Here is a 13,416-nt window from a genome sequence, read left to right as displayed (position 1 = left end):
TTAAGACTAAAGCAATTCTAAAGCTCTGCAATGATGAAAAGTCAACTTCAGCTTCAAATCCTCCTTCTGAGATTAGGACACTTACCTTATCCAGGAAGCACAGCTTTTCCCGGGTCTTGGCATCCAGGATCTCCACCTCAAAAAAAAGAACACCCCTTTTAGATTTCTTAATAGGATGATGTGGCCCTGAATCATTGATATTTCTTTGAAGAGGTGGACACCCATCTATGGGCAACAAATTCCCATCCATGCTTCTTCACAAAGCAGCAAATCCCAAAGAGTATGTTCAGTCAATAGACTTGTTCACAATAAGCTTCCTTCCCTATGATCAAAATTTAAGTATGGATCATTTCTGATCTGTGTGAAAATTTGAGTCTGAAAGAAAAAAAGCTCCTGTTGAGATTAAGACTCGAAGTTCAGCCTTTCAAGCAATTCAGCTCAGCAAATAAAGGGGCTTCTCTTTTGGTCTGTTCTGAAGTTATGTTCCAAGACGTAAGTCGATAGTATGGTAGCTGAACCCTTCTCAGCTAAATATAAAACTGAGCCCAGCAAAGAACTTCTTGCAAGCAGCCTCTTGGCCAGTTAAGTCATATCAGGAAATTTTAAAGTCTTTTATTTTTATTATGAAATTTATTTGCCACCCATCTTGCTTCAAAGTTAATCTTTCATTCAAAAGACCATGCTAACCCATTCATGTCCAGGTTTCACAAGCCATCTTTTGGGGTGGATAAGGTACTCAGATAATTCTCCCTTCGACTGCATATGAATACAGGAGGCTGCTTGGCAAAACTAAAAAATTTCTAGGATCTTATCCAGCTCTCTATTGATATTAGAGCCTAGAATATTTGTCTGCCCAGGAGACCAGGAGTTTCTATTACAGTAACACAAGAATCCGAACAACAATTCCTAGGTATTTTTTTTGGTGGGGGGAGTATCATGCTAGGATAAATTACTTAATGCTTGCTGTAGCACAAGGAGCTGCCTTTGAATATAATTGGAAATTTCAACAAGTACAAAAGATGGCTGCTAAGATGTGGTCAGAAACAAGGTGTGTATATTGTGTGATATAAGTCCACAGCGGCTTTATGTGTTAGTGATCTGTTTCTGGGCTCACAAAAATATAGTTTATGTATAGGCACTGTCTTAAATCCCTTAATAATATAAACCAGTGATAGCGAACCTTTTTTGGCTCACATGCCCTAAGTGGGGGGAGCGCAGGGGGGGGTCATGTGCGAGCGTGCGGCACCGATAATGCAATGCGTGACACCCCCCCAGTGCACATGCACGCACTACAGGTGCACCCACATTTTTTGCATGCTTTTTTCGCCCTCCCCAGGCTCCAGAGGCTTTATAGGAGCCTGGGGAGAGCAAAAACAGCCTCCCCCGCCCCCCCCCCAGAAGCCCTCCTTTAGGAACCTTCAGAAGGCTTCCCTGAAGCCTCCAGAGCAGTCAAAATGACCCTCTGAGCAAACTGGAAGCTACTTCCGGTTTGCTCGGAGGGTCGTTTTAAGCGCTCTGAAGGGTTCAGGGACCTTCAGGAAGCTTCCCTGAAGCCTTCGGACCAATCAAAATGACCCTCTGAGTAAACCGGAAATTTGTTCCTGAACTTCCGGTTTGCCCGTAGGGCCGGTTTTTTGCAATCCGGAGGCTTCAGGGAAGCTCATGAAGCCTCCGGAGGCCTCCGGGGGGGGGCTGTTTTCACCCTCCCCAGGCTCCTATAAAGCCTCTGGAGCCTAGGGAAGGCAAAAAATGGCTTTAAAAAAGGGTGAACTCAGCTGGCCAGTGCACACTTGCGCGCTGGCCAGCTGACAGGGCAGCACCTCACGTGCCCTGACAAATGGCTCCACATGCCACCTGTGGCATGCGTGCCCTAGGTTCGCCATCACTGATATAAACCATTTAAAAGAAATCTACCACAGATTATTTCTTCATAACAAAACAGACAATTTCTTCACAATTCTCTATTGCAATTTGATGTATCAAGCATCCACATAACTTGGATTATTTTTTAGCTCAGAAAATTTACATTAAAACACATAGACTCGAACGTATTTAAATAATTATAGATTGCTTGCTTTAAAAAAAATAACTAAGACAACCCATTCCCCATGGTATAATTTTTTCAGAGATATTTCTTTACCAGATTCCTCAATGCCTTCAACAATGGTAAAACTACTAATGTAATTGAAAAGTTATTAAAAAATTAAGGCAGGTATTCAGAAATGCATCTGTCTTGAAAGTAGCCCATGTTGCACTGTATATAGCACCATGATGGCGAACCTATGGCATGCGTGCCACAGGTGGCATGCAGAGCCATTTCTGAGGGCACGCAAGGCAATGTCCTGTCAATGGCCAGCTGATTTTCGGCCTTGATTTTCAGTCGTTTTTCGCCCTTCAGAGGCTCCCCAGAAGTTCGGGAACAGACTTCTGGTTTGCGCATTGGGAAGCCTCCGGAGGGAGAAAAATGGCCCAAAGGGCAACCTGGAAATCCATTCCCAAACTTCCAGTTTGCATGTTGGGTCATTTTTCACCCTCTCCAGGCTCCTAGAAAGCCTCTGGAGCCTGAGGAGGGCAAAAAATGGACCTACAGAGCTCACTGGAAGTCAGAAAACGGGCCGTTTCTGGCCTCTGGGGGGGCATGGGAGGCCGTTTTCACCCTTCCCAGACTCCAAGAAACTCGTGCGTGTATGCGCGGGGCAACAGGGGTGGGTCATGCATGAATACACAGGGGGGCATTAAATTATAGGGTAGGCACGCAAGCCCGCGTAATAGCATGAGTGCATCGCATGTGGTTTTGGCACCCGAGACGAAAAACGTTTAACATCACTGGTGTGCAATCAAACGTCAACCATTGCCCTCAGGAAATATTTTATGGCATTTGGTATTATGTTATAGAATTCTTTATTATGATTTTTATGTCATAAAATGCTTTATAAAATTTGCCAAATTTCAATTTCTACCAGAGTCATGGGTCCAGGATTTTGGACACATTCCGTAAGTTAGCTCATTTGAGGTACCTTGGTTCAAAAGGTTTTTCCTATGATTCATTGTTTCGCCTGGTTAAAGGTTACAGACACAAGAGTTTTAGTAGTATATAAATAAATTTGTAGTGGGATTGACAGAATACGTTGAAATATGACTTAAACCAATTCACACTAGTTGTATACGACCTAATAACATAAAACATTTTCCTATGCAATGTCATATGACTAGGACTTGTGATTTCTTGCCAGATTTGACACTGACATGATTTGTTGGAAGCCAGCTATGAAAATCACAAATCACAATCATGTGTCTGTGGGACACTGCCTCCATCATAAATGCTGGTTAGTCACCAAGTACCTATCATGTGATTGTGATCACATGACTGAAAGTATGCTGCAACCACCACAATCTTAAGGATTAGTTGTACATCTTTTTTTCTCAGCACTATAACTTCAAGCAGTTGATGAAGTAGCAGTTGGTAAGCAAGGACCACCTGTAGTTTAAACAAATAAATTGAAAATCTACAGTGGAATTCTTTTCTATTTTGTTATTATTTATATCATTAGCTACTTTAATTATGTGAAACCTCCATGTTCAGAGTCTATATAATTCTTAATGTGCAAAGAAAAGAATACACTATTAGGGGAGTGATGGTATCTGTTCAATGTTATAGATTACAGGTATAGCAAACCGCTGTTATGGACTGATCTTTAACTTAATTGTTCAGAACTCTGTTACTTCTAGTGGGTCCTATATACTAGGTCCCAGAAAAGTAGAACCACTCTGATATAATGGCTCAATTTTTCAACATTCATAGAGATTCAATCAACCGTTGTCAACTATATAAAAAGCCAGGAAGCCATCTTGGAGGACAAAAATGCTCATGCTTCAAGTTCTACATCACCTATGAGAATCAGAGTGTTGTCTACCATAACCAGGTCACTCAGTCCTTTTCCTGGACACTTTAACCAGCCATTTTTACAACTGGCATAGGTAAATTATCAGGCCCTTAAAATTAAATGATTAATTAATCCAAAGGAAGAACAATTAAAAGGTTTTTTAGAAACAATGAATCTAGTCCAAAAATAAATAAATACATTGAAGATTGTAAAAGCTATCTCCCTGTCTATAAGCATGCATGATCATATGTCAAAAATGTCCAAGATTGCTGACATCATCTCTGGAAATTTGATGTGATTGATAGCTAAGACCATGAGGGATTTAAACTTTTATAGCAAGTTCATTAGATCAGATTATGTTTCTTCTAAAAGTGAAAAAGATTAAATAAAATACTGAATAATTTTAAAAGGGGGGTATGCAGTTTGATATTTAAAAAAGTCTAACATGATCCTTACTATCATTCCCTGTTCAAAAAAATGGATATTCTGCAATTACAAAATACTACATTCTAATACCTCATACAGATTTCCTCCTATTTTTAATTTTTTTTTATTTCAGGCCCTAATTTATTCCTGGGAATAAACCAACAAGATTAAAATAAATCATCTTCTACTCTGATACGTTAAAATACCTAAAAAGAAGACAAGCAAAAGTAAAAGAATGTAGGAGCTATTATTTTGACACAGTTTTAGCCCAATGCATGACAAATCCTTTGCAAATCAGCTATAATTATCTTGTTACTCATCAAACTGTAAGTGCAATACACATACTCCTTAACTTACAACCATTCATTTAGTGACTGTTCAAAGTTACTACGGTACTGAAAAAAGAGACATATGGCTGTTTTTCACATGTCCATTGCAGCATCCCAATGATCATGCAATCAAAATTTGGACGCTTGGCAACCGTCATGTATTTATGACAGTTGCAGTATTCTGTGGTCATGTGATCACCTTTTGCAACATTCACAAAAGCAAAGCCAATGGGGAAGCCAGACTCACTTAACAGCTGTGGCACAAACATTGTAAAATGAGGCAAGATTAACTTAACCGCTACAGTGATTCACTTGACAATCATCTTGCTTACCAACTGAAATTTTGGACTCAGTTTTGAAAAGTTAGGGATGACCTATAATTAGGTTTCAAAAGTTGCTAATGTTTGTCCCTTGATATTCTATGTTTTTAGAATAAGTTTATTTGTAATGACAGGATCTTGAACCAGATTAATTATACTATTATACTCAACCTTACAAAACTTTTTTATATTAAATAAATGTAATCATCACTCTTTCCAAAAGACAGAAACATAATCTTTTTCTTCTCTTATTTATATAAGAGCTTAGCTCTTTGAAATTAAGAGCTGTCTTGAGTGGGACAAAAATTTGGAGCCTGTTCAGTATGTCCAACAGATACCAAGGAACAGCTCCAAACAGGGGTATTAATAGAACTGTGCCTCAGACAGGAATGGTTACTCTCATACCTCAGAGCTTCTAGAACAAAGAATTTATTTCAGTGGAAAGCAACACATAGATCACACTGACCAAATTAAGCTGCTGTAAACTACAATCAGTTGCGCAGCAAGAATTGAAGATAATACGATCTACTAAGAGAGAGAGTAAAGCCCCAGAAAAACAACTTGATGCTAGAGAAATGCAAGAAACATTAGAATATATTGAAAATAAAGCAGCCTCCAATTGAAGCCTCTCAATAAGTCTGTGGGAATTGTTTTTTAAAAAATCACCATGAAAGTAAGAAGAACAACTAACCCAGACAGAAGCAACCTGATACAAAAAAAAAGCAAGAAGCCCTGGTAAGTAAGTGTTGTTGATGTGAGGGGTGAGGGGAAATAGTGGAATTTAGAGATCAACATCTGAATTGCTTATCCTAATCAGACCTGCATATACTACAAACTATTTCAAGCACACATTTTACACAAGAAATCTTGCAAATAAGGGTGGTGTTCATTGAGATATCCACCCACACATCATTCCAACACGTTGCTTGTCTAAGCAGTGAAGTGGAAATAAAATATAAAAATGCAAAGAAGCATACAACACATAGATTTCCCACTATGTGGCCACAACTAAAATTGTTGTGACTTACAATTCAATGTTGAAAACTTTCTAGAAGTCTATTCATAATGCCACATTTGAATGTAACATTTCTTTTATGGATGAACTGAATTTGCAGTGTCCAATTTGCCAAGTTTGACCACAGAGATTATAAGGATTAAATAAATGTGCACTTCGCTGCACAGAAATTCTCTCATAGACAGAATGTTCCTAATTGGCATAACAAAGGCACATCCAATCTATACTCAAAATGTTAAAAATAAATTTAAATAGCTAAATTAGTAACATCTTACAAAATTCAAGCACACAGCTTAAATATTAATTCTAATTTCATATAAGCAGTAATAACTCTCTACATCTTTTTAGGGAGACCTGATTCATAGGTTCATAGGCATGACATTTCAAGGCGTTATCTCTTCCTATATATGCCCATATAATCACTAAAATTAATAGAACCTTTCTTTCAAATTCTCTATAATAATGCTGTTTAGTGAGATAAATTTAAACTTTCTAAAGAATAGCTTGCTATATATTTATAATATATAGTATCTAAAAATCCTGCCTTGTGTTTAGTCTGTTATCTTTTTAATTCCTGCAAATATCTTTTTTAGTTCCCAGGGTTTTTAATTTCTGAGATTTCTTTGTCAAGATGCATTTAAGTTAGTTATGTGGTATTTCTACTACCGGTATTTCAATTGTTGCTCTAATTAACTGCAGTTTCTGTCTAAATCTGATGGGCTTTATCTACAAAAGGACAAATATACTGCAGAAGTAAATAAATGTTGTACTTAGTGTAGGCTTGTTCTGGTAGATAACTAGAAAATTATTAAGTATGTATAATCTACCATGACTGTCTCTGGGACAGATTAAACCTAGGCATGGCAAAGTGGCCACGGGCCATTGCATACTTAATCTACTATTAAAAAAAACTGCATATAAAGTTTCCTGGGAAATAAAAAACTGGAGCTAGTTCCGTAGTCCTATGGCTAGTACTTTTTTTATATAATTCAAGATGAAATTGAACAAGCAGACATAAGTAGCAGGTGTACCCAGAACCTTTGTGCCCGTAAGTAGTATAGCTATATGAACCATCCACTCTGATTTGTTCTGAGGTCTTTATTTTAATATAGAACAGAAGCAGTAGCTAGAGATGTTGGGGGGAGGGGGGAGGAGACCATATGCTTGGCTGGCTGTGACTACTACAGGTGCATATGCAGTTGCCTAAGATCAGTATGAACAGTATCAGGAAATTATGGTTTTGCTCTCCGCCCCCCTTGCTCTCAGATGCAACTGAAGACAGTGTAAGAATGTGGTAACAGTATCTCTTAATTCCCCACTGATTGAAAATATTAACAACTCAAACTTGTGTCAGACTGATTCCCTGCTGTTTTATCCATCTAACACATTCACAAAAATATAACCGTTAAGAAGTTTATGTCCCAAAAGAAAATTTCATTCTTTATTACAGTTTCATTCCATAACTGAAATCAGTTCTTCAAGATACACAATCTACAGTCAGTAGCTAAATCACAAACTTAGTTCTCCTAACAAAAATTCCTTGTGCAGTTTTACTTTGGAAACCAGGTAGCTAAAAAATAAACCTCAAGTTATATTCATCAATGTAAAAACTAAAAAGCGATGTGCATTTTATCATCGCTCTAGCATTCTTCAAATAGTTATGAAAAGATAGTTGGCAGAAGTATAGACAATTTCAACACCCTTCAGTAAGAGTGAAGATGTGAAAATAAATTAGACTTGACTTTCCAATTTATAAAAAGACAGCAGTGGGCCAGATGCCAAGAGGCTCTTTGAAAAACATTTGATACCTTTCTGATTAGCGCCATTCAGTCATTATAGTGACAGCAAAGATAAGTAGCCTATAAGCTGAATACAGAAATGTGGTAACACATTGGTTCAACATATTGTTATTAGGGTTGGTTGCACAACCAGCAAGATGTTTAGGCTATATTTGCCATTTTAATACACTTATCAAGTCCTTCCCAAGGACCTGGGTTAGGCAGAAGTTGCTGTTTGATGATGTAAATGTATTGTCACAGACTGTATAAGCTATTCCAGGTAAAATTGCCTTTTGCAATTGATGGGTAATGATTTTGTCAATGCCAATGCAAGTGGTGCTCTAGGTATTTTTGTATTGTACCTAAGACAGCTATTACTATCTTCGCTTTGGGGTCAGCTCCAGTGAATGTTGATAGGGGGGGGAGAGATCCAAGCCCATGGATTCCATTTTGTGAAATGCCTCCGGATTTTATTATTTCTCCCCTTCTATTTAATATTTACATGAAGCCAGTGGATGTGGTCATCTGTTGGTTTGGGATCAGATATCGTCAATATAGAATAGAATAAGAGAGTTGGAGGAATCTTGGAAGTCTTCTAGTCCAACCCCCTGCATAGGCAGGAAAACCAATACTATTTCATAACACTCAGCTTTATAGCTCTACTCCACACCCCTAGAGTGACACCATGGATTTCATGGATGCGAAACAGGTTCCAACTCAACCCTAACAAGATTGAGTGGCTATGGCAGTGGTGGGTTTCTGCCGGTCTGCACCAGTTCAGACCAACCGGTTCGTAAAATCCAGCGAGCCGGTGAGGACCGGTGGACCCGGAAGTAACTTCCAGGAACGCCGGCACCGGTCCTGTCACTCGATTGCCCTTGCCATCCCGTCACAGCTCGCTCGCTCCCCCGCCTGTCTGCACTAAACTAGGCTAGCCCAGCCCGCCGCTCACTGATTGGCTGGAGACTGGAGTCCAGCCAATCAGTGAGCGGGCTGGAGGCGACCTGTTTAAAAGTGTGGCGCCAACAGCCAACATTCCTCTCTTTCTCGTTCCTGAGCTGACAGCTTGTTGATTGGTCTTCCGTTCGCTTCGCCTTCCAGAAGCTTGCTGCTTCCCTCAGGTAAGCAACTAAGAGCAAGGGGGGGCGGGACTTGGGAGGCTAGCTTACGCCAGCTCACGAAAGTCACGAGCTGGTGTACGCCGTGTGGCAGAGGGCGGGTGGGCAGCGGCAGCATTGGTGGCCTAGCTTTTGCGAGGGAAGGCCTTCAGGCCTTCTCTAGCAAAAACCGCGGCCTGGCATACGCCACGCAGCTGAAGGTGGGTGGGAGGCAGCAGCAGCAGCAGTGGTGGTGGCAGCCTAGCTTTCGCGAGGGAAGGCCTTCAGGCCTTCCCTAGCGAAAGCTGCAGGCTGGCGTACACCACGCAGCCAAAGGCGGGTGGGAGGCAGCCACGGTGGTGGTGGCCTAGCTTTCACAAGGGAAGGCCATGAGGCCTGCCCTAGCGAAAACTGCAGGCTAGTGTGTGCCACGCGGCCGAAGGTGGGTGGGCGATGGCGGCAGCAGCGGCCTAGCTTTTGCGAGGGAAGGTCTCAAGACCTTCCCTAGCGAAAGCCGCAGGCTGGCGTACTCCACGTGGCCAAAAGCCCCCCGCCCCCCCCCTCTAGCCTCGCCTGGCTGGCTAAGCCTGCCAGGCGATGTGCTTAGTGACAACCCCGGCCTTGTCCCTCCAGTCCAGTGTCTTACCTGTCCTGCTGCCTCTCTGCCTGCCTGCTCCCTGTTGCAGCCATCCATCGCATCGGAATCGGATCCATCGTATGAAGTGCTGCTGATTCTGCCTGCTGGTAAGTGACCCGTTTTTTTTTCTTTTATTCTTTTAATGTATTTTAAAATAATATTTTATTTATTGTGAATAGAATTTTTTAAAATAGTTTTACTTAAAAGTATTGAGTATAGAATATTTTAAAATGGTTTACTTCAATTTATTGTTTGTGGATTCTTTTTTTAAATTGCCTTAGACTATTTAAAAAAAGATTCTATCCAAAATAAATTAAAATAAACCATTTTTAAAAATTCTATACTCAATACTTTAAAATGTATTGTGCATATATTTTTTAAAAATAGTTTTATTGTAATTTATTGTGTATGGAATATTTTTAATGGTTTCATTTTAAATTATTGTGTGTGGAATAGTTTGAAATGGTTACAGTATATATTATAGCTGGTGGAATAATGGTTGCAGTATACTATTTCTGGTACAATACCTTAAAATAGTTACAGTATAAATTATTGCTGGTGGAGTACTTAACAATGGTTTTTAAGGATTTTTTTTATTAATAGAATATCTTTTTAAAATTATTTTTAGGGAAATTTTATTTTTTAATTGTTTATAAAATATATTTACTACAAGAGATGTTATTCCTTTTTGCAAATGTTCTTTGTGATGCAATATGTTGCTTTTAAGTGTGCAGGTTGGTGCATGGTTTATGTGTCTGAAAGTGGCTGCTTTTCTATGGGCAGGCCAGGTTGGTGCAAGGCAGCTTTGCCAGATTTAGTGTGTTTCACCCTCGTTGTTTAGGTAATTCTGAGGTGGTTGCTGGTTCTGTGAGCTTCCTGGCACCGTCCTTTATAATTTCCCACAATGCCTTGATGGTTTTTATTCCAGTGGCTTTGTCTTTCCTGTCCTTAGGGCTAGGGGAAAAAACTGGTTTCATTTGCAGGCTTTTTTGGGGGGGGGGGATTCTTATTTTTTGGTGTTTTCTTGGCACTGTCAAAGTTTGTGGGTGTGTAATGTCCCGCAGTTATCTACGCATTAATAATGATCTAGTAATATTTCCTTTTACATTTTAGGGACCTTTCCTTACATAATTGGTGTTTTCTTCATACTTTTGGATTTCTAATTTCTGTTTCCATTAGTTAGCAATTGCTAAAACAAATCCCACATGAAAAAGTATTTAAAGCCTTCTTGATTTTAATTGTCAATTTATTTATTCCTGCACATTGTAATATTTATCCATTTTCATATCTCTGTTTTTCCACTGTTGTGCAAACACAATTCCAGCAGCTGCTAACATGTGTAAAATTAAATATATATTGTACTCCCTTTCAAATAGCCAACAAAATATTTCTGGTTTTAATTCCATATCTTGCTTTACCATTGCTTCTAACCACTAACTTCTGAATAGCTACTTGGACCGAACTAAGTGGTATGCAGAAGACCGGCAGACCAGTGATTCTTCCTGTGTAAGTAGCTGTCTTTATTGCTGGGTGTGCTCTGGGCTGGGTTCATCCTTGAGATAGTAAAGTCTTGCTTTCTGTGTCTCTCCTTTGTGCAGGTTATTGGAGCAAGGTGGTGAGGTAGTGGTGCAGAAGATGCAAAAAAGGACAGCAATTTTCCTTTTCTATTATTTTTTGTGCTTGTTTCATCCTAGTGCAGTGCATGCAATTAAAGTCTTGTTTTCTGTGTCTCTCCTTTGTGCAGGTTATTGGAGCAGGCTGGTGAGGTGGTGGTGCAGAAGACCAGCAAGGCAGTAATCTTCCCTCTGTAAGTAGCTGTCTTTATTGTTTTGTGTGCTAGTTTCATCCCAATGATGGCAATGAAAGAGTTCATTTCTGTGTCTCTTCTTTGTGCAGCCCATTCATTGGTCAGTGATACTGAAGACTGGCAAGAACACTCATCTTCCTGCTGTATAAGTAGCTCTTTTATTGTTTTTGTACTTATTTTAATGTTATTATAGTTCATCCATTGGGGCAAAGAATTCAGTGACATCGTCTTGGCCACTCCCACCCGGTCACATGGGCGACAAACCACTCCCACCTGGTCACATGGCTGGCAAGCCACTCCCATATGGTCACATGGCCAGCAAGTTACTCCCACAAAGGAGGCCACACCCACAGAGTAGGTTCCAAAAAAATTTGAAACCCACCACTGGGCTATGGGTATTTGGACACTCCAGAGAGAAGGTTCTGAATGGGACTGCACTATCCCAGACAGACCTGATACACAATTTAGGGGTCCTCCTAGACTCATGACTCCTGTTCAAAGAATAATTGGCAAACATGGCTAGGAGACCCTTTGCCCATCTTTGAATAGTGGGCCAATTGCACCCATTCCTGGACCAGGAGAGTCTTCTCACCATCATCATGCTCTTGTAACCTTGTTTAGATTATTGCAACAAGCTCTACATTTCAGTTGGTGCAGAATGTGGCTATGTAAGTAGTAAATGGTGCCAAATATACAGCACACTACACCATTATTGCATGAGCTGGACTGGTTATTGATATCTTTCCAGTTGCGAATTCAAGGTTGTCACCTTTAAAGTCCTATATGGCTTGGACTAAGTTACTTGAAGGACTACTTTTTCCCCAAAAATCTCTACCCATCCAATTTGATCTAGCAGATTGGACATGATCCAGATCCTATCAACCAGATTGTGTTGGCTGGCAGGGTTTAGAAGATGGGCCTTTTATGCAGTAGCCCCTGCTCTGTGGAATAACCTCCCCTCAGATAATTGCCCCAATTTAACTGGCTTTTTGTAAGGTTGTAAAAACCTGGCTTTGTTCCCAAGCCTGAGATGCTGACTGTGTTAATGGCCTTGTTTCCCAACTTTATGGCTAACTGGCCAAATATATTGGCTGCTGTGTATATTTATTTTGGATTTTTTTTATTGTTTTTAAAATGTTTGTTTTAATTGTTGTATACTTTGGAAACTGTAAGACACCCTGGGTCATTGATTACGAATGGTGGCTATGTAAATTGAATGAATGCATGCATCGCAATATCTTGGCAGTATATACCAGTGATAGCGAACTTACAGTACGCGTGCCACAGGTGGCACACAGAGCCATTTCTTAGGACACACAAATTGTTGCCCTGTCAGCTCCAGCACGCCTGCACACACTGGGCAGCTGATTTCAGCCTTCATTTTTGGCAGTTTTTCGCCTCCGCAGGGCGAAAAAGAACCCAACACACAAACCGGAAGTCAGAAAATGGGGGAGAGAGGCTGTTTTTGCCCTCCTCAGGCTCTTAGAAAGCCTCTGGAGCCTGGGGAGGGTGAAAAAGGAGTCCACTGTGCCATCACGTGCCAAAACAGGGGGGAGGGGCTGTGCACGCATGCGCAGGGAGGTAATACACGTGTGTGGGGAGGGCGCATTGAATTATGGGTGTGGGCATGTGCATGCACGACCCACCATGCTACCCCACCATTTTTGGCACACAATGGCAAAAAGATTGGCCATCACTGGTATATACAGACAATGTTGAACAGTGATTCTATTTCAGAGGATGTTTTTCCATACAGCTATAAAGCATTCATGTAAAGGAGATAAGCTACCCTGGCAGACATTTTTGATGTTTGATAGCCATAGTTTCGTACTATTGACAGGGGAATCAATGCAATGACAAACAGTAGTGGAGGCAAAATATCTCTTTGAAAGATTCTTCTCTTGATATTAACCTCTGAAGTCTCCTCACTGACCAGCAACAGCGTCTTTCACTGTGCCATTGATCTTTGAACAAACCTGATTTTTCTACTGACTTGTTATTTCTAGACACTTGACTATATATCCAATCATGTGGCAGGGAGTTGAAGCCCTTCTTGTAATTAATCCAAGCTACATTCAGGTTCCTTCTCTTGCAGGTTTTCAATTTATCTTGTCAATTAGGAA

At 40.3% G+C, this 13,416-nt stretch overlaps 2 protein-coding genes across 4 annotated transcripts in view; one reads left to right on the top strand and one right to left on the bottom strand.

Moving 5' to 3' along the window:
* Positions 1-13,416, bottom strand: part of TECR (trans-2,3-enoyl-CoA reductase) — a 41,576-nt gene that overhangs the window by 21,183 nt on the left and 6,977 nt on the right. The window contains exon 2 of one of the 2 annotated variants that reach the window (XM_014059026.2): positions 86-136. In XM_014059026.2, coding sequence (XP_013914501.2) covers positions 86-136 — 51 coding nt within the window. Of the gene's footprint in view, positions 1-85; positions 443-13,416 lie in introns of those variants that run through there. The other variant, XM_087709739.1, reaches the window with a different exon arrangement.
* The window catches only part of DNAJB1 (DnaJ heat shock protein family (Hsp40) member B1), a 53,401-nt gene continuing 45,449 nt past the window's right edge, over positions 5,465-13,416 (top strand). The window contains exons 1-2 of one of the 2 annotated variants that reach the window (XM_087709740.1): positions 5,465-5,694; positions 9,483-9,593. The gene's annotated coding sequence lies outside the window, so the exon portion shown is untranslated. The remainder of the gene's footprint in view (positions 5,695-9,482; positions 9,594-13,416) is intronic. The other variant, XM_087709741.1, reaches the window with a different exon arrangement.

This window comes from Thamnophis sirtalis, unplaced genomic scaffold (genome assembly GCF_051295495.1).
Source record: "Thamnophis sirtalis isolate CommonGarterSnake01/CBP01778 unplaced genomic scaffold, rThaSir2_p1.2 scaffold_3, whole genome shotgun sequence".
NCBI classification, from domain to species: Eukaryota; Metazoa; Chordata; class Lepidosauria; order Squamata; family Natricidae; genus Thamnophis; species Thamnophis sirtalis.
This window is presented reverse-complemented; position numbering and strand designations above follow the sequence as displayed.